This window comes from Ovis aries, chromosome 9 (genome assembly GCF_016772045.2).
Source record: "Ovis aries strain OAR_USU_Benz2616 breed Rambouillet chromosome 9, ARS-UI_Ramb_v3.0, whole genome shotgun sequence".
Classification (NCBI taxonomy): domain Eukaryota; kingdom Metazoa; phylum Chordata; class Mammalia; order Artiodactyla; family Bovidae; genus Ovis; species Ovis aries.
In genome coordinates, this window is record NC_056062.1 from 87615375 (window position 1) to 87642630 (window position 27256).

Genomic DNA, 27256 nt, shown 5'->3' on the forward strand with positions numbered 1-27256 from the left:
AATTATCCTCCAAATAAAAATAAATAATTTTTTTTAAAAAAAACAACATATTCCTTGAGAAGAAATAAAAGGCTAAAAATTAAGAGACGGGGATCTTAGTGCTGGGATATTATAGACATGGTGAGATGTTCCATTTTGGTCTGTAAGTTTCATGCTGTTGTTCACTCACCCAGTCATGACCGAATCTTTGTGACCCCGTGGAGTGCAGCATGCCAGGCTTCCCTGTCCTTGACCATCTCATGGAGCTTGTTCACTCATGTCCATTGAGTTGGTGAGACCATCCAAACATCTCGTCCTCTACCACACTCTTCTCCTGCCTTCAATCTTTCCAAGCCTCAGGGTATTTTCCAGTGAGGCACTAAGTGAGTCACAGGTGGCCAAACTATTGGAGTTTCAGCATCAGTCCTTCCAATGAATATTCAGGTTTGAGTTCCTTTAGGATTGACTGGTTTGATCTTCTTGCAGTCCAAGGGACTATCAAGAGTCTTCTCCAACACCACAGTCCAAAAGCATCAATTCTTCAGTGCTCAGCCTTCCTTATGGTCCAAATCACACATCCATACATGACTCCTGGAAAAATCATAGCTCTGACTAGACGGACCTTTGTCAGCAGAGTAATGTTTCTGCTTTCTAATATGCTGTCTAGGTTTGTCATAGTTTCTCTTCCAAGGAGCAAGCATCTTTTAATTTCATGGCTGCAGTCACTGACTGCAGTGATTTTTGAAGCCCAAATAAGTAAAAATCTTTCACTACTTTCATTGTTTCCCCATCTACATGCCATGAAGTGATGGGACTGGATGCCATGATCTTAGTTTTTTGAATGTTGCATTTTTGCCAGCTTTTTCACTCTCCTCTTTCACCTTCTTCAAGAGGCTCTTTAGTTCCTCTTTGCTTTCTTCCATATCACTGGTGTCATCTGTATATATCTGAGGTTATTGATATTTCTCCCTGAAATCTTGATTCCAGAAGCTTGTGATCCATCCAGCCTGTTATTTCATATGATGTACTCTGTATGTAAGTTAAATAAATAGGGCAACAATCTACAGCGTTGGCAAACCCCTTTCCCAATTTTGAACCAGTATGTTTTCCAGTGTTTGGTTCTAATTCTTACTTCTTGACCTACATACAGGTTTCTCAGGAGGCAGGTAAGGTGGTCTGGTATTCTCATCTCTTTAAGAATTTTCCACAATTTGTTGTGAGCCATACAGTCCAAGGCTTCAGCTTAGTCAATGAAGCAGAAATAGAGGTTTTTCTTGAATTCTCTTGCTTTTTCTATGATCCAGTGAATGTTGGCAATTTGATCTCTAGTTTTTCTGCCTTTTATAAATCCAGCTTGTACACCTGGAAGTTCTCAGTTCCCGTACTGTTGATGCCTAGCTTGGAGGATTTTAAGCATGACCTTACCAGCATGTGAAATGAGAGCAATTGTGTGGTAGTTTGTACATTTCTTTGGCATTGCCTTTCTTTGGGATTGGAATGAAAACTGACCTTTCCCGGTCCTGTGGCTACTGCTGAGTTTTCCAAAATTGCTGGCATATTGAGTGTAGCACTTTCACAGCATCATCTTTTAGGATTTGAACTAGCTCTACTGGAATTCCATCATCTCCGCTAGCTTTGTTCTTAGTGATGCTTCCTAATGTCCACTTGACTTCACACTCTCCGATATCTGGCTCTAGGAGAATGATCACACCATCATGGTTATGTGGGTCATTAAGATCTTTTTTTGTATAGTTCTTCTGTATATTCTTACCACCTCTTCTTACTATCTTCTGCTTCTGTTAGGTCCATACCATTTCTGTCCTATATTGTGCCCATCTTTGCATGAAATGTTTCCTTCATACCTCTAGTTTTCTTGAAGAGACCTCTAGTCTTTCCCATTCTATTGTTTTTCTCTATTTCTTTGCACTGATCACTAAGGAAGGCTTTCTTATCTCTCCTTGCTATACTTTGAGACTCTGCACTCAGATGGATATGTCTTTCCTTTTCTCCTTTGCCTTTCACTTCTTTTATTTTCTCATCTTTTTGTAAAGCCTCCTCAGACAACCATTTTGCCTTTTTCCATTTCTTTTTCTGGGGGATGGTTTTGATCACTGCCTCCTGTACCAAGTCTTATGGCAGTTTCCTTGTACATAGGTGGTTTTGCCAACCTTCTGTACAGTCAAAAGTCTATGTATAACTTAAGGTTGGATGTTTGCATCCACAATTCTTCCATAGCCATAATTTTTCCCTACATATTTCTGTGTCTATGATCAGCTGGAGTTTGTATAGCACTGTAACATCCACTATTGAAAAAAATCCATATGTATGTCAGTCTATGCAATTCAAGCCTGTTTTGTTCAAGGTTCAATCTAGTTGCTTTTCCCTTGCTGCTTTTGCAGTTATTTATTTATCTTTCCTTTTTTCCATTTTCCATTACAGTTTTTCATGTCTCTCTGAGTTGATCTTTTTTTGGACTATCTGTGATTCCTGGGTATGAATGCCTATTTCCTTTCCTAGGTTAGAAATGCTTTCAGCTATTATCTCAACAACTAAATTCTCTGTCTCTTTCTGTCTCTTGTTCTTCTGGTACCCCCTATAATGCAAATGTCAGCACACTTGATGTTGCCCAGAAGTCACTTAAACTAGCCTCATTTCTAATATATATATATATATATTTTTTTTTTTTCTACTTAGCTTCAGTGATTTCTGCTTTTCTGTCTTCCAGTTTGCTGGTTTGTTCTGTTGTATCGTCTAATCTACTATTGATCTGTTCAAGTCCATTTTTAATTTCAATTATTATATCCTTAAGCTCTGTTATTTTTCCTTATATTTTTTGACTCTTTGTTAAACTTCTGTGTTCATACATTCTTCTCTTGAGTTTATTGAACATCTTCGCAATCATTACCTGAAGCTCCTTACTAGGTAGATTGCTTATCTCTACTTCACTTAACTCTTCTTTTGGATTTTTATCTTGTTCCTTCACTTGGAGCACATTCCTCTGTTGATTCATTTTGTCTGATTCTCTATTTTTATTCTTATATGGTACTTATTGGATTAAGTTTCTCAGGCTGGAAGAGTTAGCCCTATATAGGAGACATCCTCTTGGGGCCAGCCGCACCCCCTTTCCTGGTCACAGAGTTACCTGCTGTAGGAGCAGTTTCTATGTAGGCTGCGCACGCTCTGTGTTGTGCTGGGTCTGACTAATGTGGGCACCATGTAGGCAGGGGTGACCCATAGCCCAGTTGTCTGCCAGGCCCTGCCTCTTGTAGAGGCTATTGGCCTGTTTATGAGGAGGGTGGATTCTGGAGCAACTGCCCTGCAGGGCCTTTTTCCTGGTAGCTGGTTCCAGCCTGCCAGTGGGTTAGCCTGGGTCCTTGTAGAGCTGGCTGTGCACCTTAGAAAGCTTCATATGCAGACCAGCTGATGGGCAGGTAAACCCTCAGGTTTCTTAAGAGGACTCCAGAATTTCACTTGCCAGCAGCAGTGTTCTCAGAATAGAAGGAGCTCCCCTAAATGCCTTCTGCTAACAGTCTCAGTGTCCTGCAGCCGTTCCACTCACTGGCCGTCAAAGTCGGATATTTTGGGAGCGCATCTTCCTGCTGTATCACTCCTGCACCAGGGAGCCCAGGGCAGCGCTTCAATCCCTTTCTCCTTGAAAAGAACCTCTGTAATTTCAAGTGGCCTCTGTCTGTGGGTCACCGATGCAGGGGTCCGAGTCCTGACTGTACCCCACCATGGTTTCTTCTGTATCACTTTAGCTGTGGATAAGTTTTCTGGTAGTCCTCATGCTCCTTCCATTGATAGACACTCTATGAATAGTTGCAGTTTTGGTGTGCCTTTGGGAAGAAGTGAGCTCTGGGTTTACCCATTATGCTATCTTGGTCATCCTTCAACACAGGTCTGTGTTTAGATGCTACTTGCGAGAAGATAGCATGACTTTCATGTGAATGATGCAAATTTTTTGGATTCCATCAGCCTTCACATTGACTGCTGGGAAGGTTTCTAATCATCTTTTTGACAGGGGCTGTCTCAGTCTGGCAGTAAATTATGTATCTAAGGCCTCACACAAAAGACCAGGAACTGAAATTTCTTTTTTGTTTTGTTTTGTTTTTTTTAATAGTTCTATTTATCTTGTTTATTTAAAAAACACTAAAAGACAAAAACCAAAAATGGCAGTAATATACTGAAAAAAGAAGAAAACCAAATTAAATTCTCAGTTTTGTTCAAAATGCCATTGCCAGTGGAATTTGTATTTGAAATTAGAACACTGACATGATTATTTTATTTTAATACAATATGGCCAAGAATTTCATTTTTATTACTAATTCAATATGTGAAATATTATTTTCAAGAGAAGTGGTCCATAATCAAACCCATTAATATGTCTTTATTGAAACTTATAAATTGTCTCAGTAACCATGGTAAAATGTCTCTAAAATTCCTCATGTCTGTTCAAATCATTCTATGACAGATGAGATTGTAACAGACTCTAGAAACAACTTTTGTTTTTCAATCTGTCTGAATTTTAGGGTTGTGGGTAACAGATTCGTGATCTGTATAGTGAATGTCATTCAACAATGTAAACAACATTTTGGTTATTTTTTCCTTTAGCAATATATCAGGAGTAACATTATTTATTGTTTCAAATTCTTATGATGCACAAATAGTAAAATGTTTTTGTGTTTAAAGTTCAGCAAGTTATATTTGGCTTTTCTCTACCACTCTTATTTACCACTCTTTTTCCAATGCTTCAGTTCAGTCGTTCACTTGTGTCTGACTCTTTGCAACCCCAGGAATCGTAGCACGCCAGGCCTCCCTGTCCATCACCAACTCCCAAAGTTCACTCAGACTCACGTCCATCGAGTCAGTGATGCCATCCAGCCATCTCATCCTCTGTTGTCCCCTTCTCCTCCTGCCCCCAATCCCTCCCAGCATCACAGTCTTTTTCCAGTGAGTCAACTCTTCATATGAGGTGGCCAAAGTACTGGAGCTTCAGCTTTAGCATCATTCCTTCCAAAGAAATCCCAGGGCTGATCTCCTTCAGAATGGACTGGTTAGATCTCCTTGCAGTCCAAGGGACTCTCAAGAGTCTTCTCCAACACCACAGTTCAAAAGCATCAATTTTTCAGTGCTCAGCTTTCTTCACAGTCCAACTCTCACATCCATACATAACCACTGGAAAAACCGTAGCCTTGGCTAAATGCTTACCATAGTACTTAGCTTTTGAGGTAAATAAATATATTATTATTAAATGAATGCTTGGTATTCACTGATTTAAGAAGTCTATTGAATGCTCAGCTACTAACTGGACAATGCTATTCAAAAAGATGCTGTTAAGGACACCTTTTATTTTTTCATACAATTATTAGATAACCAGGCATAGATTTATATTTAAAGGGTGGACTCAATTTTGAAGTATATTTTATAACTGTAAAAAAAAATCACTTTACAGACAGTCCTCATATTTCATCGTGTTGTTTTTGAAGCTTTTTAATATTTATAAATAAGACAGTTGCTCTTATGAATTTTCTTATAAGTTTTCACAGAGCTGGAAACTTATCAACTTCCCCCAATTTCCCTACAACTTGCCATTGAAACTGCAGGAGACATTCAGACAACTTTTCCCGTGGTATGGATGCAGAACTACGGCCATAGAGACAAGTGACTTGCACAGAAGACCAAAGTCAGAGGCTGCTGTCAAACCAGAGCCCAGGGCTCGTAGTCAGTTCTCCCTAGCAGGCAGTTTTGGTTTATGTTGCTAATGGAAAAGAAGAGATTTTTTTAAAAAAACTCCTCTGGACATTTATAGCTATTAATGCAATAATTACAAAAAAAAAAAAAACAGAAAAGTTAAGGCAATTTTCAAGGCAAAATTAATAGAGCTTTTTTTCCTTTTAATGCCTTTCATCAGATTGTTGCCTTCTTTTCTACCATACCAACCGTCGTCAGTAGTAAAATACTAATGCACTGCTAAATCTGTGTATCTCTGCCTTTATTTTTGTAGCTAATCAACTCTGTGTATAATTTTTTAGCCATGGGGCCCACGCTGAATTACAGTTGCAAGCTATATGCATTAATAAAGTGGAAACTTCCAGGAATGAAATAAACCTTTGAAAGTGCTTAGGAAGGCCAAAGAAGGAAAACTGAAATCCTTTTGACAGGCAGTTTCTGAAGCTGCTGACGTTCCTTTAAAAGGCCTTTTTCATGTTGGCTCCCAGAGAGGCTTTGCATAACATACTGAGTAAAACCTGTTTCTGCAGCGACAGTGCAAGGCACTGAGCTTCTCATGAGGCCTGGCAAGAAAATGGACAAACTTTCCACTGCTGACATTTCAGCTTGAAATTATGTTTTTCAAGTGTTGGATAAGGGAAACAAAGACATAACTTCTTTGGGGATTTATTGATGGTCAGTGTCTACTTCTTTCATTTCCTTGAGAGCTGTATATTGAAATGTCATAAATATTTTTAAAGATATTTTATAAATTACAAAAATGAAGGAACCTTTTTAACCCTGGATCTGTGCTACACAAACTTACGAATAGCCAGAACATAATAAGAAGCAGAAATGTACTTTTGCTTTTGGTTACGTCTTGTTTTACAGTTTTAGTCAATAAACAGTTTTGAAAATAATGCTGGCTCATTTTTAAATAAAATAATATTAATTAGAAAAGAAACTAACAATATCGTTAGTTAATGGTGTTTTATCCTTTGGATTACTATCAATAATTTCAGATAATTTTAATTAATTTTTAACATATTAGTCTCCAAATTAATAATAGTACAAAAATAATCTTAGTAAATTATTTTGATAATAATTATCTTTGTCAGTAGAATCTGGTTAGCTAGCATGTTTCTGTTACTTGCAAGGATTCTGTTGCATTATGTAGAAGAAACAATCATAGAATAGTTATTTAGAGCTAAAACGTGTTTCTGGAAAAGAAATAAATATAATTAAATATAATTTTTCTATATTAAAAATATACTGTTGTAATGCCCCAAAGCCTCTGAATATGTGGTTATGTTATATGTGAAATAAAGACTCCTTTCTGTTATTTTCAGTAATGTACTCCATCTTGGTCTAGACCCAAGACAGACCCATATTATATTAAATAAATGTTATAGTACTTCATATTAAAGTGAGAATTCAGTATGGGTTTTGGGCAAACTCTGACATAGTATGTATGAAATTGTTTTCATACATTTCTATGTTTAAGAAAGCATAGAAATTGTTTTCTTAAAAGACGTAATTATACACTTCAAACACGAAACATTTATGGAGTCATTGAAATTGCTAGTATAAACATGAAAATAAAAAAGGAAAATACCACAACCATTTAGGTTGTGTTTTGTGTTCACCTGTAACCTAGACACTCTTAAAAGAAGCTATAACACTTCATTATTTATAATATGTCTATCCAGGTAAAGCCTAAAATGATTTCCCTTCTGCTATTAAAAATGCCATTTAGGGGTTGTGTAAAATATCATCAATCATTTGTGTTGTTATTATCTTGACTTTGTTTTTTACCTTTGGTTTTAAATTTCATTTGGAAACAATGGAAAGAAACAACATTATATGAATGCAGAAAAAAATTAAGGTAGTATATATCCGAATTGCTTGTACTTTGAAATGTACTTTGAAATGAAATAGCCAGGTTCTTCGGTGGTGAAAGTCATAGTGTTTCAATGTCTAGTCCTTGGATTAATGAAGCAGGCTACCTCAGTGGCTCAGGCTGTAAACCATTCAATTACCAATGCAGAGAAACCAAAGTTGCTTGAAGCATGAACTAAAATCACTACTTATCAATTTGCAGTGGGAATTCTAATATTTGTTGCTCAGTCATTCAGTCATGCCTAAATATTTGCAACCCCATGGACTGTAGCACACCAGGCTTTCCTGTCCTTTACCGTTTCCCAGAGTTTGCTATAACTCATGTCCATCGAGTCAGTGGTGCCATCCAACCATCTAATCCTCTGCTGTCCCGTTCTCCTCCTGCCTTCAACCTTTCCCAGCCTAAGGGTCTTTTCCAATGAGTCAGCTTTTTGCATCATGTGGCGAAAGTATTGGAGCTTCAGCTTCAGCTTCAGCATCAGTCCTTACAATGTATATTCAGGGTTGATCTCCTTTAGTATTAACTGGTTTGACCTTCTTGCAGTCCAAGGGACTCTCAAAAGTCTTATGCAACACCACAATTCAAAAGCATCAATTATTTGGAGCTCAGCTTTCTTTATGTTCCAACTCTCACATCCATACATGACTACTGGAAAAACCATAACTTTGACTAGACAGACCTATGTTGGCAAAGTGATGTTTCTGCTTTTAATACACTGTCTAGGTTTGTCATAGCTTTTCTTCCAAGAAGTAAATGTCTTTTAATTTCATGACTGAAGTCACTGTCTGCAGTGATTTTGGAGACCAAGAAAATAAAGTCTGTTACTGTTTCCATTGTTTCCCCATCTGTTTGCCAAGAAGCTATGGAACTGGATGCCATGATCTTAGTGTTTTGAATGTTGAGTTTTAAGCCAACTTTTTCACTCTCTTCTTTTACTTTCATCAAGAGGCTCTGTAGTTCCTCCTCAGTTTTGGTCATTTAAATGGTATCATCTGCAAAAAAGCAAGAGAGTTCCAGGAAAATCTATTTCTGCTTTTTTGACTATGCCAAATCCTTTGACTGTGTGGACCACAACAAACTGTGGAAAATTCTTAAACAGATGGGAATACAGACCACCTGACCTGCCTCTTGAGAAATCTGTATGCAGGTCAGGAGACAAAAGTTAGAACTGGACATGGAACAACAGATTGGTTCCAAATAGGGAAAGGAGTACGTCAAGGCTGTATATTGTCACCCTGCTTATTTAACTTATGTGAGAAATGCTGGGATGGATGAAGCACAAGCTGGAATGAATTGCCAGAAGAAATATCAGTAACCTCAGATATGCAGATGACACCACCCTTACGGAAGAAAAAAAAGAACTAAAGAGCCTCTTGATGAAAGTAAAAGAAGAGAGTGAAAAAGTTGGCTTAAAGCTCAACATTCAGAAAACTAAGATCGTGGCATCTGGTCCCATCACTTCATGGCAAATAGATGGGGAAACAGTGGAAACAGTGACAGACTTTATTTTGGGGGGCTCCAAAATCACTGAAGATTGTGACTAAACCCATGAAATTAAAAGACGCTTACTCCTTGGAAGGAAAGTTATGACCAACCTAGACAGCATATTTAAAAACAGAGACATTACTTTGCCAACAAAGGTTCGTCTAGTCAAGACTATGGTTTTTCCTGTGGTCATGTATGGATGTGAGAGTTGGACTGTGAAGAAAGCTGAGCTCCAAAGAATTGATGCTTTTGAATTGTGGTGTTGGATAAGACTTTGAGAGTCCCTTGGACTGCAAGAAGATCAAATCAGTCCCTCATAAAGGAAATCAGTCCTGAATATTCATTGGAAGGACTGATGTTCAAGTTGAAACTCCAATACTTTGACCACCTGATGAGAAGAACTGACTCACTGGAAAAGACTCTGATGCTGGGAAAGATTGAAGGTGGGAGGAGGAGGGGACAATGAGAGAGAATGAGATGGTTGGATGGCATCACCAATTCAATGGACGTAAGTGTGAATAAACTCTGGGACTTGGTGATGGACAGGGAGGCCTGGCGTGTTGCAGTCCATGGGGTTGCAAAGAGTCGGGCAGGACTGAGCAACGAACTGAACTGCACATCTGAGGCTGTTGTTATTTCTCCCAGCAATCTTAATTTCCAGCTTGTAAATCATCCAGCCTGGCATTTTGCATGACATACTCTGCACATAAGTTAAATAAACAGTTTGACAATATACAATGTCAATACTCTTTTTCCAATTTTGAATCAGTCCATTGTTCCATGTCCAGTTCTAATTGTTGCTTCTTGACCTGCATTTAAATTCCTAAGGAGACAAGTAGATGGTCTAGTATACCCATCTTTTTAAGAATTTTCACAGTTCACTATGATCCACACAATCAAAGTTTAGTGTAGTCTATGAACCAAGGATAGAGATATTTTTCTGGAATTCTCTTGTATTCTCTATGTTCAAACGAATGTTGGCAATTTGATCTCTGGTTCCTCTGCCTTTTCTGAACCCAGCTTTTACATCAGGAAATTATCAATTCAAGTACTGTTGAAGCCTAGCTTAATGGATTTTGAGCATAACCTTACTAGCATGGGAAATGAGCATGAATGTCCAGTAGTTTGAAGATTCCTTAACACTGCCCTTGTTTGGGATTGGAATAAAAGCTGATTTTATCCAGTCCTGTGGCCACTATTGGGTTTTACAAGTTTTCTGACACATTGAGTGCAGCACTTTAACAGCGTCTTCATTTAGGATTGTAGATAACTCAGCTGGAATTCCATCGCCTCTACTAGCTTTGTTCATAGTAGTGCTTTCTCAGGCCCATTTGACTTCACACTCCAGGATGTCTGGCTCTAAGGTGAGTGGCCACAGCTTCGTGCTTATCCCGGTCATTAAGACCATTTTTATATAACTCTTCTGTGTATTCTTGCCACCTCTTCTTAATCTCTTCTGCCTCTGTTAGGTCCTTTGTGTTTCTCTCCTTTATTGTGCCCACCCTGGCATGTAATATTTCTTTGATATCTCCAATTTTCTTGAAGAGATCTCTAGTCCTTTCCCATTATGTTGTTTTCCTCTATTTCTTTGCATTGTTCATTGAAGTAGGGTTTCTTATCTCTCCTTGCTGTTCTCGGGAACTCTTCAGTTGGGTATGTATTTCCCTTTCTCCTTTGCTTTTCACTTCTCTTCTTTCCTCAACTATTTGTAAAGCCTCCTCAGACAATCACTTTGCCTTCTTTCATTTCTTTTTCTTTGGGATGCTTTTGGTCACTGCCTCCTGTATTATGAACCTTCATCCATAGCTCTTCAGACACTCTGTCTACCAGATCTCATCCTGTGAATCTATACATCACCTCCAGTGTATATCAAGGGATTTGATTTAGGTCATATCTGAATGGGTTAGTGGTTTTCCCAGCTTTCTTCGTTTAAGCTTGACTTTTGCAATAAGGAGCTGATGATCTGAGCCCCAGTCAGTTCCAGATCTCTTTTTGCTGACTGTATAGAGCTTCTCCATCTTTGGCTGCAAAGAATGTAAACAGTCTGATTTTAGTATTGACTGTTTGGTGATGTCCATGCTGGGCTGGAATAAGCACAAGCTGGAATTAAGATTGCTGGGAGAAATATCAATAACCTCAGATATGCAGATGACACCACCCTTATGGCAGAAAGTGACCAGGAACTAAAAAGCCTCTTGATGAAAGTGAAAGAGGAGAGTGAAAAGTTGGCCTAAAGCTCAACATTCAGAAAACTAAGATCATGGCATCTGGTCCCATCACTTCATGGGAAATAGATGGGGAAACAGTGGACACAGTGTCAGACTTTATTTTTTTGGGCTCCAAAATCACTGGAGATGGTGACTGTAGCCATGAAATTAAAAAACGTTTACTCCTTGGAAGGAAAGTTATGACCAACCAAGATAGCATATTAAAAAGCAGAGACATTACTTTGTCAACAAAGGTCTCTCTAGTCAAGGCTATGGTTTTTCCTATGGTCATGTATGGATGTGAGAGTTGGATTGTGAAGAAAGCTGAGTGCCAAAGAATTGATGCTTTTGAACTGTGGTGTTGGAGAAGACTTGTGATTCCTTTGGACTGCAAGGAGATCGAACCAGTCCGTTCTAAAGGAGATCAGTCCTGGGTGTTCATTTGAAGGAATGATGCTAAAGCTGAAACTCCAGTACTTTGGCCACCTCATGCGAAGAGTTGACTCACTGGAAAATACCCTGATGCTGGGAGGGATTGAGGGCAGGAGGAGAAGGGGACGACAGAGGATGAGATGGCTGGATGGCATCACCGACTCGATGGACAAGAGTTTGAGTGAACTCCAGGAGTTGGTGTTGGACAGAGAAGCCTGGTGTGCTGCAATTCATGGAGTCACAAAGAGTCAGATATGACTGCATGACTGAATTGAGCTGAAATGAACTGAATGTGTAGAGTCATCCCTTGTGTTGCTAGGACCAGTGCGTTCTTTGGCAAGATTCTGTTAGCCTTTGCTCTGCTTGATTTTGTACTCCAAGGCCAAACTTTTCTGTTACTCCAGATATTTCTTGACTTCCTACTTTTATATTCCAATCCCCTATGATGAAAGGATTATCTTTTTTGGTGTTAGTTCTAGAAGACTTTGTAGGTCTTCATAGAACTGGTCATCTTCAACTTCTTCAGCATCAGTGGTTGGGACCTAGACTTGGATATTCTGATGTTAAATCTTTTGCCTTAGAAATGTACCAAGGTCATTCTGTCATTTTTGAGATTGTACCCAAGTACTGCATTTTAGAGTCTTTTATTGATTATGAGGACTACTGCCTTTCTTTTGTATGATTCTTACCCACAGTAGTATATATAATGGTTATGTGAATTAAATTCACTCATCCCAACCCATTTTAGTCCAGTGATTCCTAAGATATCAATGATTACTCTTGCCATCTCCTGCTTGACCATGTCCAAGTTACCTTAATTAAAGGACCTAACATTCAAGGTTCCTATGCAATATTGTTCTTTATAGCATTGGATTTTCCTTTCACCACAGACTCATCCACCACTGAAAGTCATTTCCACTTTTGCCCAGCCACTTCATTCTTTCTGGCTACTGCTGCTGCTGCTAAGTCGCTTCAGTCGTGTCCGACTCTGTGAAACCCCATAGATGGCAGCCCACCAGGCTCCCCTGTCCCTGGGATTCTCCGGGCAAGAACACTGGAGTGGGTTGCCATTTCTTTCTCCAATGCATGAAAGTGAAAAGTCAAAGTGAAGTCGCTCAATCGTGTCCAACCCTTAGCAACCCCACAGACTGCAGCACACCAGGCTCCTCCGTCCATGGGATTTTCCAGGCAAGAGTACTGGAGTGGGGTGCCATTGCCTTCTTTCTGGAACTATTAGTAATTACCATCCTTCTTTTCCTCCCCAGTGGCATATTGGGGATACTTCCAACCTGGGGGGCTCATCTTTCAGTGTCGTTATCTTTTTGCCTTTTTATACTGTTCATGGGGTGATTTGCCACGGCAAAAATACTGGAGTGGTTTGCCATTGCCTCCTCCAGTGGACCATGTTTTGTCAGAACTCTCCACTATGACCCGTCCGTCTTGGGTGGCCCTGCACACCACGGCTCCTAGCTTCACTGAGTTACACAAGTTCCTTCGCCTTGACAAGACAGTGATCAGTGAAAGGGATCCAGGAAGCACAATCTTAGTGGTGTCCTTGGAGTCACTGTTTTTTGATAACTTGATACAATCAATATTACTGCCAGCATGTAGTTGAAATTGTACATGGTTATGCGTTAAGTTTTCAGAACACACAATCCCTTTGGTGGTATTGAAGTTTTCTCGACCAAAATCTGCCTATATGTACCACATTCTAGACTTTGTGCAGACTGAATTTCCTATTTTCAAGGCTTCCACTTATATAGGATTTCTTAAGAATATTTAAGACCTGAGTCTTACATAGTTTGATATTATTCAATAGATTTGCATACATCCCTAGACTCCCAAAGAGATACCATTTTCTGAGTGAATCATTGCCATGTATGGCAGTCTATTATAGGCTGATTTCTTATTTAGCTTTCATAACAGTAAGTTATCTGTGCAATGGATAACTTTGAAGTTGCTACATTTGCAATATAAAGTTTGGAAAATATTAATGGCAAAGATCCCTGGTGGCTCAGACGTTTAAGCGTCTGTCTACAATGTGGGAGACCCGGGTTCGATCCCTGGGCCAGGAAGATCCCCTGGGAAGGAAATGGCAATCCACTCCAGTACTATTGCCTGGAAAATCCCATGGACAGAGGAGCCTGGTAGGCTACAGCCCATGGGGTCGCAAAGACTTAGACACGACTGAGCGACTTTAACTTTACCTTACCTAAAGATCATAGTGGGAGAAAAAATTATTTTTATTTGAATAAATGCTTTTATATTTTAGAAATGTATATTTCTGCCATGAATAACTGAAGTCTCCATTTCTTGCCCAATGCATTCACTGATTTTTTTCATGTGATAATTCATGTGATATTTTTTTCAGTATTTATAAGGTGTCTGCCTTTGCCTGGGAGACTATCAGACCATAGGATATTGCAGTGAACACCCCAAAATTCTCCTACAGCAAACTCTGAATGGAGAAGGAAGCAGTCAAAAAATCAGATGAATATACATAAGTGTGCTCTGCTCATTCACTCAGTCGTGTCTGACTCTATGCAACCCCACAGGCTCTAGCCCGCCAGCCTCCTCAGTCCATGGAATGTTACAGGCAAGAATAGTGGAACCGATTGCCATTTCCTACTTCATGGGTTCTTCCAGAACCAGAAACTGAACCTGTGTCTTTTCTGGAACCTGCATTGGCAGGCAGAATCTTTACCACTGTGCCACCTGGGGTATAAGGTATCAATAAATGCAGTGATTAAAATGAAACACAGTAATTCAGTAGAAGTTAGGGATTGAGACAGGTGGGTAGATGACTACTGTAATTTGGGTGATCAGTCTTTCTGAAGAAGTGACATATTAGCTGAGATTTAAATTGCAAAAGGAGCGAGCATGGCAAACATATAAGAAAAGGACATTGAAGTTAGACCTATAACTGAATAGCGTAGCATTTTTACTCAGATTCTAAACAACAATATCAGAGAAGGCAATGGCACCCCACTCCAGTACTCTTGCCTGGAAAATCCCATGGATGGAGGAGCCTGGTAGGCTGAAGTCCATGGGGTAGCGAAGTCAGACACGACTGAGCGACTTCACTTTGACTTTTCACTTTCATGCATTGGAGAAGGAAATGGCAACTCACTCCAGTGTTCTTGCCTGGAGAATCCCAGGGACAGGGGAGACTGGTGGGCTGCCATTTATGGGGTCGCACAGAGTTGGACATAATTGAAGCGACTTAGCAGCAGCAGCAAACAACAACATCAAAGAATTCTGAAAGTTGTAGTCATGGTACCTCCAATTATGTTACCAAAATCAACATTTCAGATGACATCATCGGTGGGATTGTAGGGCCATTCCAAGTTTCTCATCATTAGTTATAGTGTTTCTACTAAAGACTGGCTCTAGAAACATACTTTTTAGGATTATCTCAGTCAACATTTTTCCCATAGCCTTAGGCCACTACTGCATATATGAATTTATTTCATTAACAACATAGGAGTTTTAAAACAAATCAGGATGGGGAAAAAATCCTAATATCCATCATGGATCAAGGTACCAAGGATCAAGGTTCAATACAACTTGTGATGATGAAGATGCTGTATGTATATATACTGTCCAGTATGACAGCCACCTGTTACAAGTGGCTATTGAACACCTGAAATGTGTCCAGTACAACAGAGGAACTGATTTTGAAATTATACTTAATTAATTTAAATGTAAATGCATTGATTAATATAATAGTTAAAAGGATATCTTGAATACAGTATATTTATAATTTATAATGAATTAGTCATGTTGCTGCTTCTACACTTTCACAGTTGGTTTTCTTTGGCAAACTGAAATATAGTTTTTACCTGTTTATGGTTTTGGAGGTAATGGTGCAAAACTCAACATAGAGAAGTATTGAATTGAAACAATATACAAGCAATAATAAATTAAAGAGAGTTAACCTCTATTCCCTTAATGTATTTTGTGTTCAGTCATAATTTTCAGTGTTTCTGACTAGTAACAAATAGTAGGGACAAAATCTGAGTTAGGAAAAAAAGTCTGTAAGGATCTTCTGGAGGAAGAATAGGTATTATTGTGGTATATCCCTGCTCTCCCTCAACTAAACTAAGAGTTTAATAGGAATGACTGATAGCATAGAAATAATGCAAACTAACAGTTTATCTACCTTTTGTCATTGATAGTAGTAAATAATCTGATTTTTTTAATCAAACAAATGGCTATTTTAATTATGATGATTGCTTGCTATTAATCTTAAAAAAAAAAAAACCTGTAATAATCAACTATGAAAGTACATACTGTTTAGTGAGCCCTAGAATGAAGTTATTGTAAGTTAAAAACAATAATTTTGGAAGATTAATGGGAAAGAGGAAGAAAAGCCTCTCCGATTATCAAGATTTTCCAGAAACAATTTTGATTACTTTTGTAAGTCAAGCTTGGCAGATGAAATTAATTATATATGCTTCAGATTCATATTTGGTTGCAATGTTAGTTTTGTATGAACTAGATCACATGAGACATAGTCAAAACATTAAAACTATTTCAGTATTATCCAAGACCATCTTTTAAAATGTATATTTATTTTTGTCTTCAACTTCAGGTTTAGAAATGAATGATCAATGCATATTTGTAAAATTCTATTAAAAATATAGTACAGACATGTTTGTAGTTATAATTAGTAATATACAAGTAATTTTTAAAAATTTTCAAATAATTGACCATTTTTGCTACTGAGTTTGAACACCAGAGAATGGGCAGGCTAAACAATGTATCACCAGCTCATTCTAGGCATAAAGTAACTCTCCAGCTCAGTTTTCCTTTTAGAAAATAATGGTCTCAATGTAGCCCAATTCAAAAACAGAAAAAGATGAGCCATGAATACCTAACATTAAGAAACATTGTATCAACAAAAAATGATTTATATTGTTTTTATTTACTCTTGAACAGAGTGTTTATCAATTTAAGCAAAGTGATTCTCTTTAACATCATCCCTTTGAATATTAATTCATTTGCATTCAATTAAAATAGTACTTGCTTCACACAATAATCAATAACCAACTTTCAAGGAATGAATGGATTGCATCAAGCGGGATTCATCTATATTTATAATGGTTACTAAGTGAATTACAATTGCAAATTATTGTTTAGCCACACAATACAAGTTAAAAAATGTTGAATAGCACTGAAATCTTGCAAAAAAAGATAAATGAGGATTTATTTCTGTCTTCGGATGACAGAGAAAAAGCTTAAATTGCTCAACTAAATAAACTATTCTTCACTTTCATGTGAATTTGTATCCTCAGGAAGAAATGCAGGCAGGATAATGTATTCTCAATTGAGCTTTCAGCTATATCCCCCAACATACAAGTTGTAAATAATCATAGCTAAAATGAATATCTGAAATGCATGTGATTGAGCAAAGAGGGATATACTCACCAATGTAAATGCTTTTCATAAACCTCACCTTTTTTTTTTCCAACACTTCGAGACTAATTTGGTTTTCTCTTTATTATCTGCTGTATTGTTTTATTCCCTTCGCATCCTCATTGTGGGATATATATGCTTCATTACTTTCTGTTTACTACCTTACCTAAAACAAATGCCTTCTTTCCAGTCATTGCAGCAATAGGCTTGCCACCTAAATTCCCCAGTGCTTTATTTTCTAAACACAAGTAAGCATCTGCCCTATACTCAGAGCACGATGCGGTTTATGTTAGACCCTTCTAACTCTGCCTTTATTTTTATTTTATTTATTCCTCATTTTTGTCCTTCATCTCTATCCCTGTTTTCTTCTACATTCTATTTTATGGATCTCGCATTTGATATCTCATCAAGTTTTCATTTCATATAGCATTTATGCGCAGTTGCTTCTTGAATGGTCACTTTCCTACCATTTCACCTTCCCTAGACTACACTCCACCAAGAACTGCTATAACTTCTAGTCTTTAAATCTCATTTCCCCTTCTCTGGAAAAGAAGTATTTCACTTGTCCACCATTGTCCTCGGCCTGGTAGAGCATAGATTATTTTACATTAAATACCTTCCTTTGCTATGATGTGTGTTAACTTCCTTTTCTATAGTACCCCTGTGAAGGGCCTGTTGAAGTCTAGGCAACATCATCTTTCTTCATCTTCAAAGATATCTGAAATTCTTCTTAATTTATGAATCTTCCAGCTAGGTAGAAGAGACACACCATCTCTTTTATGCAAAAATATTGCCATCTTAAGCTTCTATACTTTCAGTTCAATTCAGTTCACTCAGTTGTGTCCGACTCTCTGTGACTCCATGGACTGTAGCACACCAGGCTTCCCTGTCCATCACTAACCCACAGAGCTTGCCCAAACTCGTGTTCATTGGGTTGGTGATGCCATCCAACCACCTCATTCTCTGTCATCCACTTCTCCTCCTGCCTTCAATCTTTCCCAGCCTCAGGGTCTTTTCCAATGAGTCAGTTCTTCTCATCAGGTGGCCAGAGTATGCTTTCTACACTTTCACAAACTGTCCAATCTTATCTATCAATTTTATTTAATCATCTGTCATCAAATTACTTCTTGCTTAGAATAATTTTTAAAAACCATTCAATGGCATCAGTAGTTGTCCAAGCCTCCATGATTTAGCTGAAAAGTTATGAAAGGTATTAACTTATATTTGTTTTGGAGAAGATTCTCCTTTTTATCCTTTGTTTAATTTTTTTCTTTAACAGTAAGCAAATATTGTTACTCCTATTAGTTTCACTTGCTAGATGTGAAACTAATAGCAAATTATTATTGGGAACCAATAGCAAAAGTGATAATTTGCTATGGGTATGCTAATGACTGTGGTAATCTGACTTCCCTCAGGACCGGTTTAGAATATCACTATTTTATTGGACATCAGGTTGTCTGTTGAGGATTTTGAGTTTAAGGAAGGGTAGTTACCTTTCGAACTCCCAATTTAAGTAAATAAACCATCAGTAACAACAGCAGCAAAACAATAGCAACAGAAGGAAGGTTTTCAAGACCATATTAGCATAAAGCAATTAGGTGTTTTTAATGAGGATTAGTCCCCCCTGTTATGGCAACAACTGCTCCTGAACTCTGAAACAAAGTCCCTTAGGAATCTTTCAGAGTTTTTTGCTTCCTAGTTTCTTGGGAATTCTCCACTCCATCTACCCTTATCTCTTAGGAACAAATCTTTAATTTAACATAGGCATTTAACACCTAATTTGTTGATAAATAACTGTGTATGCGTTTGAAAGGAAAGAAAAAAACAAATTCCCTTCCAGCACATTTTTCTCCTGGGCATCTGGCCTGTTTTCCTCCCTTCCCCCTTGAGCTTCTGCACTTGCTTAGAGCTTTCACGCAGAGTCTATACATAACTCTTTATTCCTGCCCAGTATATATTTCTTATTCCTAATTGTCTGCTCTACATTTCACATTCTCTCAGCTCAATGAAGATCCTGCTTTTAGTATACTTAGTACTGGGGAGAAAATATGACTGATTGAAGAGGAAGTCACAAAGATAATACTCCATAGCTCTAGCTCAGCTCTCGATTCTTGTTATGTCACTTCATGAAATATCCTTTGCTCATGAAATATCTCACTTTCCCTCTCTGCACATCCTGACCATGGCATGGCACTTTGGCCAATACTAGACTACAGGATGGAAACAGAAGGGTCACCCACAGGGCAGGATGGAGCCCTTGGGGAATAGAGGCATAGTTTTGAGTGAATATCCCTGGAGGCAGTGAAGTCATAAATAAAGAAAGAAGGAAGGAAAGGGAGGAGAAAGGGAGGGAGAGAGAAAGCAAATGATAAAGATGCCCATTTAGAGCATGTAGAAACAGGCTGGCAAACAGATAATGTCCATACAGTGATCTATTTGCCATCTATTTACCACAAATAGATGGGGAAACAGTGGAAACAGTGACAGACTTTATTTTGGGGGGCTCCACAATCACTAAAGATGGTGACTACAGCCATGAAATTACAGGACTCTTGCTCCTTGGAAGAAAAGCTATGACCAACCTAGACAGCATATTAAAAAGCAGAGACATTACTTTGCCGACAAAGGTCCATCTAGTCAAAGCTATGGTTTTTCCAGGAGTCATGTATGGATGTGAGAGTTGAACTATGAAGAAAGGTGAGCACTGAAGGACTGATGCTTTTGAACTGTGGTGTTGCAGAAAACTCTTGAGAGTCCCTTGGACTGCAAGGAGATCCAACTGGTCCATCATAAAAGGAATCAGTCCTGAGTAGTCATTGAAAGGACTGAGGCTGAAGCCAAAGCTCCAATACTTGGGCCACCTGATGTGAAAAACTGAGTCATTTGAAAAGACCCTGATGCTGGGAAAGATTGAAGGTGGGAGGAGAAGGGGACGACAGAGGATGAGATGGTTGGATGGCATCACTGACTTAATGGACACGAGTTTGAGTAAGCTCTGGGTGAGCTTACGGACAGGGAAGGGCAGGTGATGGACAGGGAAGCCTGGCATGCTGCTGTCCGTGGGGTCACAAAGGCTCGGACATGACTGAGCGACTGAACTGAACTGAACAACTGAACTGAGTACCGTGATCTAAGTACTTTGGTAGATATGGGTACTATAAGGGCAGTAAAGAGGGCCTATGGCAAAAATTCTGTAGGGGGACTTTGGTTAAATGTTGCCAAAGCAAGACCCTGCACCCAGGCCAAGGGCAGGGTTTGCTCTCATGCCTCTCTCTCACTGCTTCTCTCTCTTAGAGCACGTATTTAACACAGTGCTGGGCTTTGCTCCAGAACCGAGAAGTGCCGTGTTTGAATACGATAGATGAGGTACAAGCTATGATGAGACGCAGGCGAGCATATAAACAAGATAATTTCAGAGAACAATAAGTATTATGAAGAAAATAAAACATGATGGGTTGATAGAAAAAGACTGAAGAGACAATTTCAGATTGGCTGGTTAAAAAACTAAATTGAATATACTGCCCTCTCAATTACCTTGAGTAAAAAAAAAAAAAAAAAAAGAAAAAAAAAACAGCCTGTACTTTATTCAGCAGGAACATAGTTTTTATTGTAAATGAGACATCTTTCTTCAGGTCAGAAATAAAGGGAAGGTAATTCTTGATAGGTGTGCTAATGGCACAGCTGTTTTCTAGCTCATTATATTCACTAAATGGTAGTTCCCATTTTATAGCGGCAGCAATAATAGCATTTCACACAGCCTTTTGAAATTATTGTTTGTCTCTGTTCCCTTCTAGGATGAATGTACATTCTTAAAGAGTTCATATTTTTGGAACTCCAGAATTGCTAGTTCAGTGGGAGGAATAAAATCTTTCCTATTTTTTTCGACTCAGTTACATGATAATGTGAATTAAAATTTAGATCACCTTGCCAGTATTCATGATCCTCAGATCCCAAAGGAGAGGGGGGCAGCAACATGTCATAGTACTGTTTGGCACGTTTGAATCTACAGTTTGTGGCTCCTTTCCCTAAAGGCAATATATTGATGAAACATTTTTTAGTAAAGTCTCCTTTTCTTCATCACAATCATTGCAAAGTGGTTTCTGAACAAGAGTCGATGCAAAAAGAAACAGGAAAAATATATGTATATATATCAGGACCTAAAAAGAAAACAGTGTCAACACACATGTGTCTTTTCCTATGCTCCTCGCATATTTGTAGTATAGAGTTTAACCACACTTAGTACAGCAATACTCCATAACCAACATTGTCTATATAAATGGAATAAAACCAAATAGTTATAGTATTAGATTATGTATGGATAATTATTATTTTTTCAGCTTTAAAAATTAGTATTCTTTTTGTTAATGGTGAACAACAGGGTATGTCTGAGTCCTATACGACATGGAAAGAAAAATCTATGCGTAAGCTCCAAAATGTTTGTATCGGAAGTAAAATATTACTGTTTAAGTAGGGATTGCTTTGGTAATTTTTAAGCATGATGCTTTTCCATAAGTTGACTTTACACATGTGCTGGCTGTGGTGGTTTTTAGTGTATCCTACCTCCTTCCTCCCTTTTCTGTAAGAACTCTGGCCAACAGGAGGTCAGATATGAACAAACAATCTAGGACTCTGAAGAGGTGATTCCTCGGTCTTTCCTTTGCATCATAGGCCAAAACAAAATATACGTTGTTTGAAAGGTGAAAACATGTTTTCCCACCTGCTCATGGTTCAAAGCTCTTTATATATATTACCTTTGTAGAAAATGGAATGAGCACTAATCATCTGTCCATACATAGCACCTTTATGTTCTTTTATATAGCTTTTTCTTAGAAAATTCACTTACTTTTACTTTGTCGGCAAAGGCAAATGATGAAAAACAGGAGGAGGAGAGTAAAAGCCAATGTAGGGGGTGGGATGAGGGGTTTCAGTTTTAGATAAGGTTATCAGAGAAGGTTTCCTCTGGAAGGAAATTTGCACAGAGACCTAAATCTCATTTTAAATTTCTTCTCTCTGCAAATTAGACACAAGCCCCCATTTCTTTTTTTCTTGAAAGGGTAATCTTTAGTAATCATGGTGTGCGTTTACATCCTCTGTGACAGAAAGCTTGCTTAATTATTCTCACCATTGAATCCTGCTAAACAGAGAAGTTGTGGATATATTGAGTAGAATCACAGCTGGAAAATCTGCAATATATATGGCTCTCTGCCATGGCTACTGTCAATGAAAAACAGTCCTGAACTCACCTATGCTTCTGCATTCCCTTGAAAAGATCTGCAGATTGGCTCTGCTTATCTTGAGGCAGAAATTTCATTTCTTCCTTCGTTAGTGGCATGTTGGGTTGTATTCTTATCTTCAGACTGCAACCTGTTTGTCCCAAAGAGCCATTGGCCTGTCTCAATTGTGGGGAGATGCTAGCAATGTGAAGTGCTTCTCTGAGAAAAGTTGGAGTATATTGCCAGGACATTTCACCCAATTTCTTCTGATTCTTAGGCTTAGAGAGCTTTTTGTTTTGTTTAATTGTTCCATAAATATAAATAATTATAGTCAGTTATTTCTTCGTTAGAATCCAGTAGTTTACAGCAGTTTTATTTTAGGATATATATTACCATAATGTTAAATTTTTTGTATGGGGATTGGAAAGACTTTACCACTCAGTTAAAACCCCTGTTGCAGATAGACCAAAATGCTTTGCTTTTGCTTTAAATTATCAGAATATCATGTGTCCACATAGTATTGATATTAAAATCTGGGCCTTACTGCCTATATATATTTTATTAAATCAATCTTTTCATGAAATAATTTTTATCTTAAAATCACATAAATGTACCTCCTGCATGTTGATCAAAACATTTATCAATTCAAGCTGCCTAATATTATGGAAATTATGAACAGAAAGTTAACAACATGCCATTTCTGTCCTTTAGTGTGTCCATTTTGGCATGAAATGTTCCCTTGGTATCTCTAATTTTCTTGAAGAGATCTCTAGTAGTATGCAGAGTTCGTTTCAGTCCAGTTCAGTTCAGTCGCTCAATCGTGTCCAACTCTTTGTGACCCCATGAATTGCAGCATGCCAGGCCTCCCTGTCCATCACCAACTCCCGGAGTTCACTCAAACTCATGTCCATCAAGTCAGTGATGCCATCCAGCCATCTCATCCTCAGTCGTCCTCTTCTCCTCCTGCCCCCAATCCCTCCCAGCACCAGTCTTTTCACATGAGGTGGTCAAAGTACTGGAGTTTCAGCTTAAGCATCATTCCTTCCAAAGAACACCCAGGACAGATCTCCTTAGGATGGACTGGTTGGATCTCCTGCAGTCCAAAGGACTCTCAAGAGTCTTCTCCAATACCATAGTTCAAAAGCATCAATTCTTCAGTGCTCAGCTTTCTTCACAGTCCAACTCTCACATCCATACATAACTACTGGAAAAACCATAGCCTTGGCTAGATGGACCTTTGTTGGCAAAGTAATGTCTCTGCTTTTCAATATGCTATCTAGGTTGGTCCTAACTTTCCTTCCAAGGAGTAAGCGTCTTTTAATTTCATGGCTGCAGTCACCATCTGCAGTGATTTTGGAGCCCCAAAAAATAAAGACTGACACTGTTTCCACTGTTTCCCCATCTATTTCCCATGAAGTGATGGGACCAGATGCCATGATCTTAGTTTTCTGAATGTTGAGCGTTAAGCCAACTTTTTCGCTCTCCTCTTTCACTTTCATCAAGAGGCAGAGTACATCATGCTAAATGCTGGGCTAGATGAATCACAAGCTGGAATCAAGTTTACTGGGAGAAATATTGACAACCTCAGATATGTAGATCATACTTCTCTAATTGGAGAACGTGAAGTCAGGAGGTAAAGTGACTTTTGAGGAGGTTGAAAGAGGAGAGTGAAAAAGCTGGCTTGAAACTCAACATTAAAAAACTAAGATCATGGCATCCCATCTCATCGCTTCATGGCAAATAGAAGGGGAGAAAGTGGAGGCAGTGACAGACTTTATTTTCTTGGGCTCCAAAATCACTGTGATGGTGACTGCATCCACAAAATTAAGGGATACTTGCTCCTTAGAAGGAAAGCTGTGATAAACCTAGACAGCATATTAAAAAGCGGAGACATCACTTTGCCAACAAAAGTCCGTCTAGTCAAAGCTATGGTTTTTCCAGTAGTCATGTATGGATGTGAGAGTTGGACTATAAAGAAAGCTGAGTGCTGAAGAATTGATGCTTTTGAACTGTGGTGTTGGAGAAGACTCTTGAGACTCCCTTGGACTGCAAGGAGATCCACCCAGTCCATCCTAAAGGAAATCAGTCCTGAATATTCATTGGAAGGACTGATGCTAAAGCTGAAACTTCAATACTTTGCCTACCTGATATGAAGAGCTGACTCATTGGAAAAGACCCTGATGCTGGGAAAGATTGAATGGGGGAGAAGAAGGGGACGACAGAGGATGAGATGATTGGATGGCATCACTGACTCAATGGACATGAGTTTGGGTAAACTCTGGGAGTTGGTGATGGACAGGAAGGCCTGATGTGCTATACTCCATGCATTCTCAAAGAATTGGACACGACAGAGTGACTGAGCTGATTCCAGTAGTCAAGTATGGATTATGAGACTTTATCCTTAAAGAAGGTTGATGACTGAAGAATTGATGCTTTGAAATTATGGTGCTGGAGAAGACTCTTGAGAGTCCTTTGAACTACAAGGAGATCAAACCAGTCAATCCTAAAGGAAATCAAACCTGAATATACATTGGCAAGACTGATGCTGAAGCTGCTGCTTTGGCAATCTGATTCAAAGAGCCGACTCATTGGAAAAGACCTTCATGCTAGGGAACATTGAGGACAAAAGGCGGAGGAGGTGGCTGAGGATAAGATGGTTAGATAGTATGACCGACTCACTGAACATGAAATTGAGCATATTCTTGGAGTTAGTGGAGGCCAAAAGAGTCTGACATGCTGCAGTCTATGAGGTCACAAGAAGTACTGCGTGACTTAGCAACTTAACAACAACCACATAATTTCCAATGAAACCTTGTTTGTAAACACTGAAATATAATGAAATATTTAATTTTAATTTATTGGAAACTAATTTTTAAAATATACCTGTTTTTTCTAATATTAAAGCACTTTGGATAGTCTATAAATTGTTCCAAAATTTTCAATTGAAAACAATTTAATGTCATCAGATATACCTTTTGGGGGAATAGTTTTTGCCCTTAGTCAGAATTTATGGTGAAAAATATATTGTGTTTTGTCTAAAAAGTCAAAAATATTCATAAATATCTGTTTTGGGGCAAGACAGATACATAATTCGCTGGTGATAATAGTAAACACATTTAATATAAAATGACCTGTGGTGTGACTGAGTGAAGTATGGGTTATTATGACAGCAAATAAGAGAAGCAATTGACCTATTGTTTAATCCACTCTAATGATCTTCCTTCAAGGTTCCTTTGTTCAGTATAATTTATACTGTAAAAATTATACAGTGATAATTTATATAGTATACATATATATATATATATAATGACTGCATAATTTATTGTCCAAACCATGAAACATTTGAAGGTGAAAGAGGACCCTATTTATGATTACATGAGACAGTAGTATAACATGGGCATACTAGGAGGGGTGGCCTCTCTGTTTTATCCCAGCACTTTAGGTGTAGAGCCCTTGCATATGTCTATAAACACAGAGGTGCATATGTGTTGCTATGCTGCTTTTATATTTTGGAAAGCTCACTTAATCCACAAATCTGGCAGAGTCTTGTCTGTGCTACCTCTGTTTTTCCATCTAGAGATGATGCAAACTGCTAAGATTAAGTATTAGTACGTTATCTTTTTAAACACAATGTATAGATTAGACACTGGGTAGTTTACTACAAGAATCTTTGCGATCATTGTGGGCAAGTTGTGCAGCTGATTATTTGACTGTTTTGATGCAGGACAGTGATAAGAGCACCAGCACCACCTGTGAAAGCATTGAACCATTGCACAGGGAAGTTCCTGCAGGCCCCGCTTTTGTTGAGAGTTGCTTCTGTTCGCTCTGCAGGACCAGTGGTTTTGGCGCGTGAGAAACCACAGGGTGATGGACGGATACCCCATGCAGATCACTTACTTCTGGCGGGGCTTGCCTCCTAGTATTGACGCAGTTTATGAAAACAGTGACGGAAATTTCGTCTTCTTTAAAGGTAAGGAATATTTCCGATGTCTTGCTCTGTTATAGCCTGATCACATTGTCCAGGGCCTTGTTGTACACATAGGGATGAATAAATAAAACCTATTGTGTGAGTTTATGTAGCTAATTCACTCTATAAAATGAACCACATATGTTAGCTACAAATATAAATGAAGCAAGATCAAAGATAATTTTTAATTCTCTAATTTATGTTTTCTCATACAATATCCCCATTTGTAAGTCAAATTTAGGAGGCACTGTGATCACTTAGACTTTTTAGATTTGGCCTAAAGGCACCAGAGAAATAAATATATAAATAAGTAAGTAAATTAAAAGTAATTTTTCTAAGGTATTTGTTTTTTTGTAAAGAGTATTTGGGATTGCTTGCCGTTTTTACACAATGAAATTCATTTCACTCATTTTCATATATAATCTCTTCAATGTAATTTAGTCAGCTTAATCTCTTTACATGATTTAGTCAATTTATGTTAAATAGTTTTCAGTAAACTAAGAAATTACTCATAACGATAAGAAAAACATATGAGTAGAAAAAAGTCACCCAATCATTTTACCCAATAAAATTTGTTGTTTGCCATTTTTCTGAGTGACAAATTTCAATTGCACAAATACTAATATCTAGCATGCAAAAGTGAGATTATTTGAATTAAATTAAATTGAATTTAAGTCAAGTAACTGGTCCTTCCATCTTCTAAAGTTGTGCTGTGCTTAGTTGCTCAGTCATGTCTGACTCTTTGTGACCCCATGGACTGTAGCCCACCAGGCTCCTCTGTCCATGGGGATTTTCCAGACAAGAATCCTGGAGTGGGTTACCATGCCCTCCTCCAGGGAATCTTCCCAACCCAGGGATTGAGCCCAGGTCTCCCGTATTGGGAGTGTATTCTTTTGCTAATATTCAAAACAATAAATCTTAAGATCTTAAGTCTGTTGGGGGCAGA

The 27256-nt window shown here is 38.3% G+C and overlaps 1 protein-coding gene across 1 annotated transcript in view; it reads left to right on the forward strand.

Moving 5' to 3' along the window:
- Positions 1–27256, forward strand: part of MMP16 (matrix metallopeptidase 16) — a 388312-nt gene that overhangs the window by 307502 nt on the left and 53554 nt on the right. The window contains exon 7 of the mRNA XM_004011852.6: positions 26175–26313. Coding sequence (XP_004011901.1) covers positions 26175–26313 — 139 coding nt within the window. The remainder of the gene's footprint in view (positions 1–26174; positions 26314–27256) is intronic.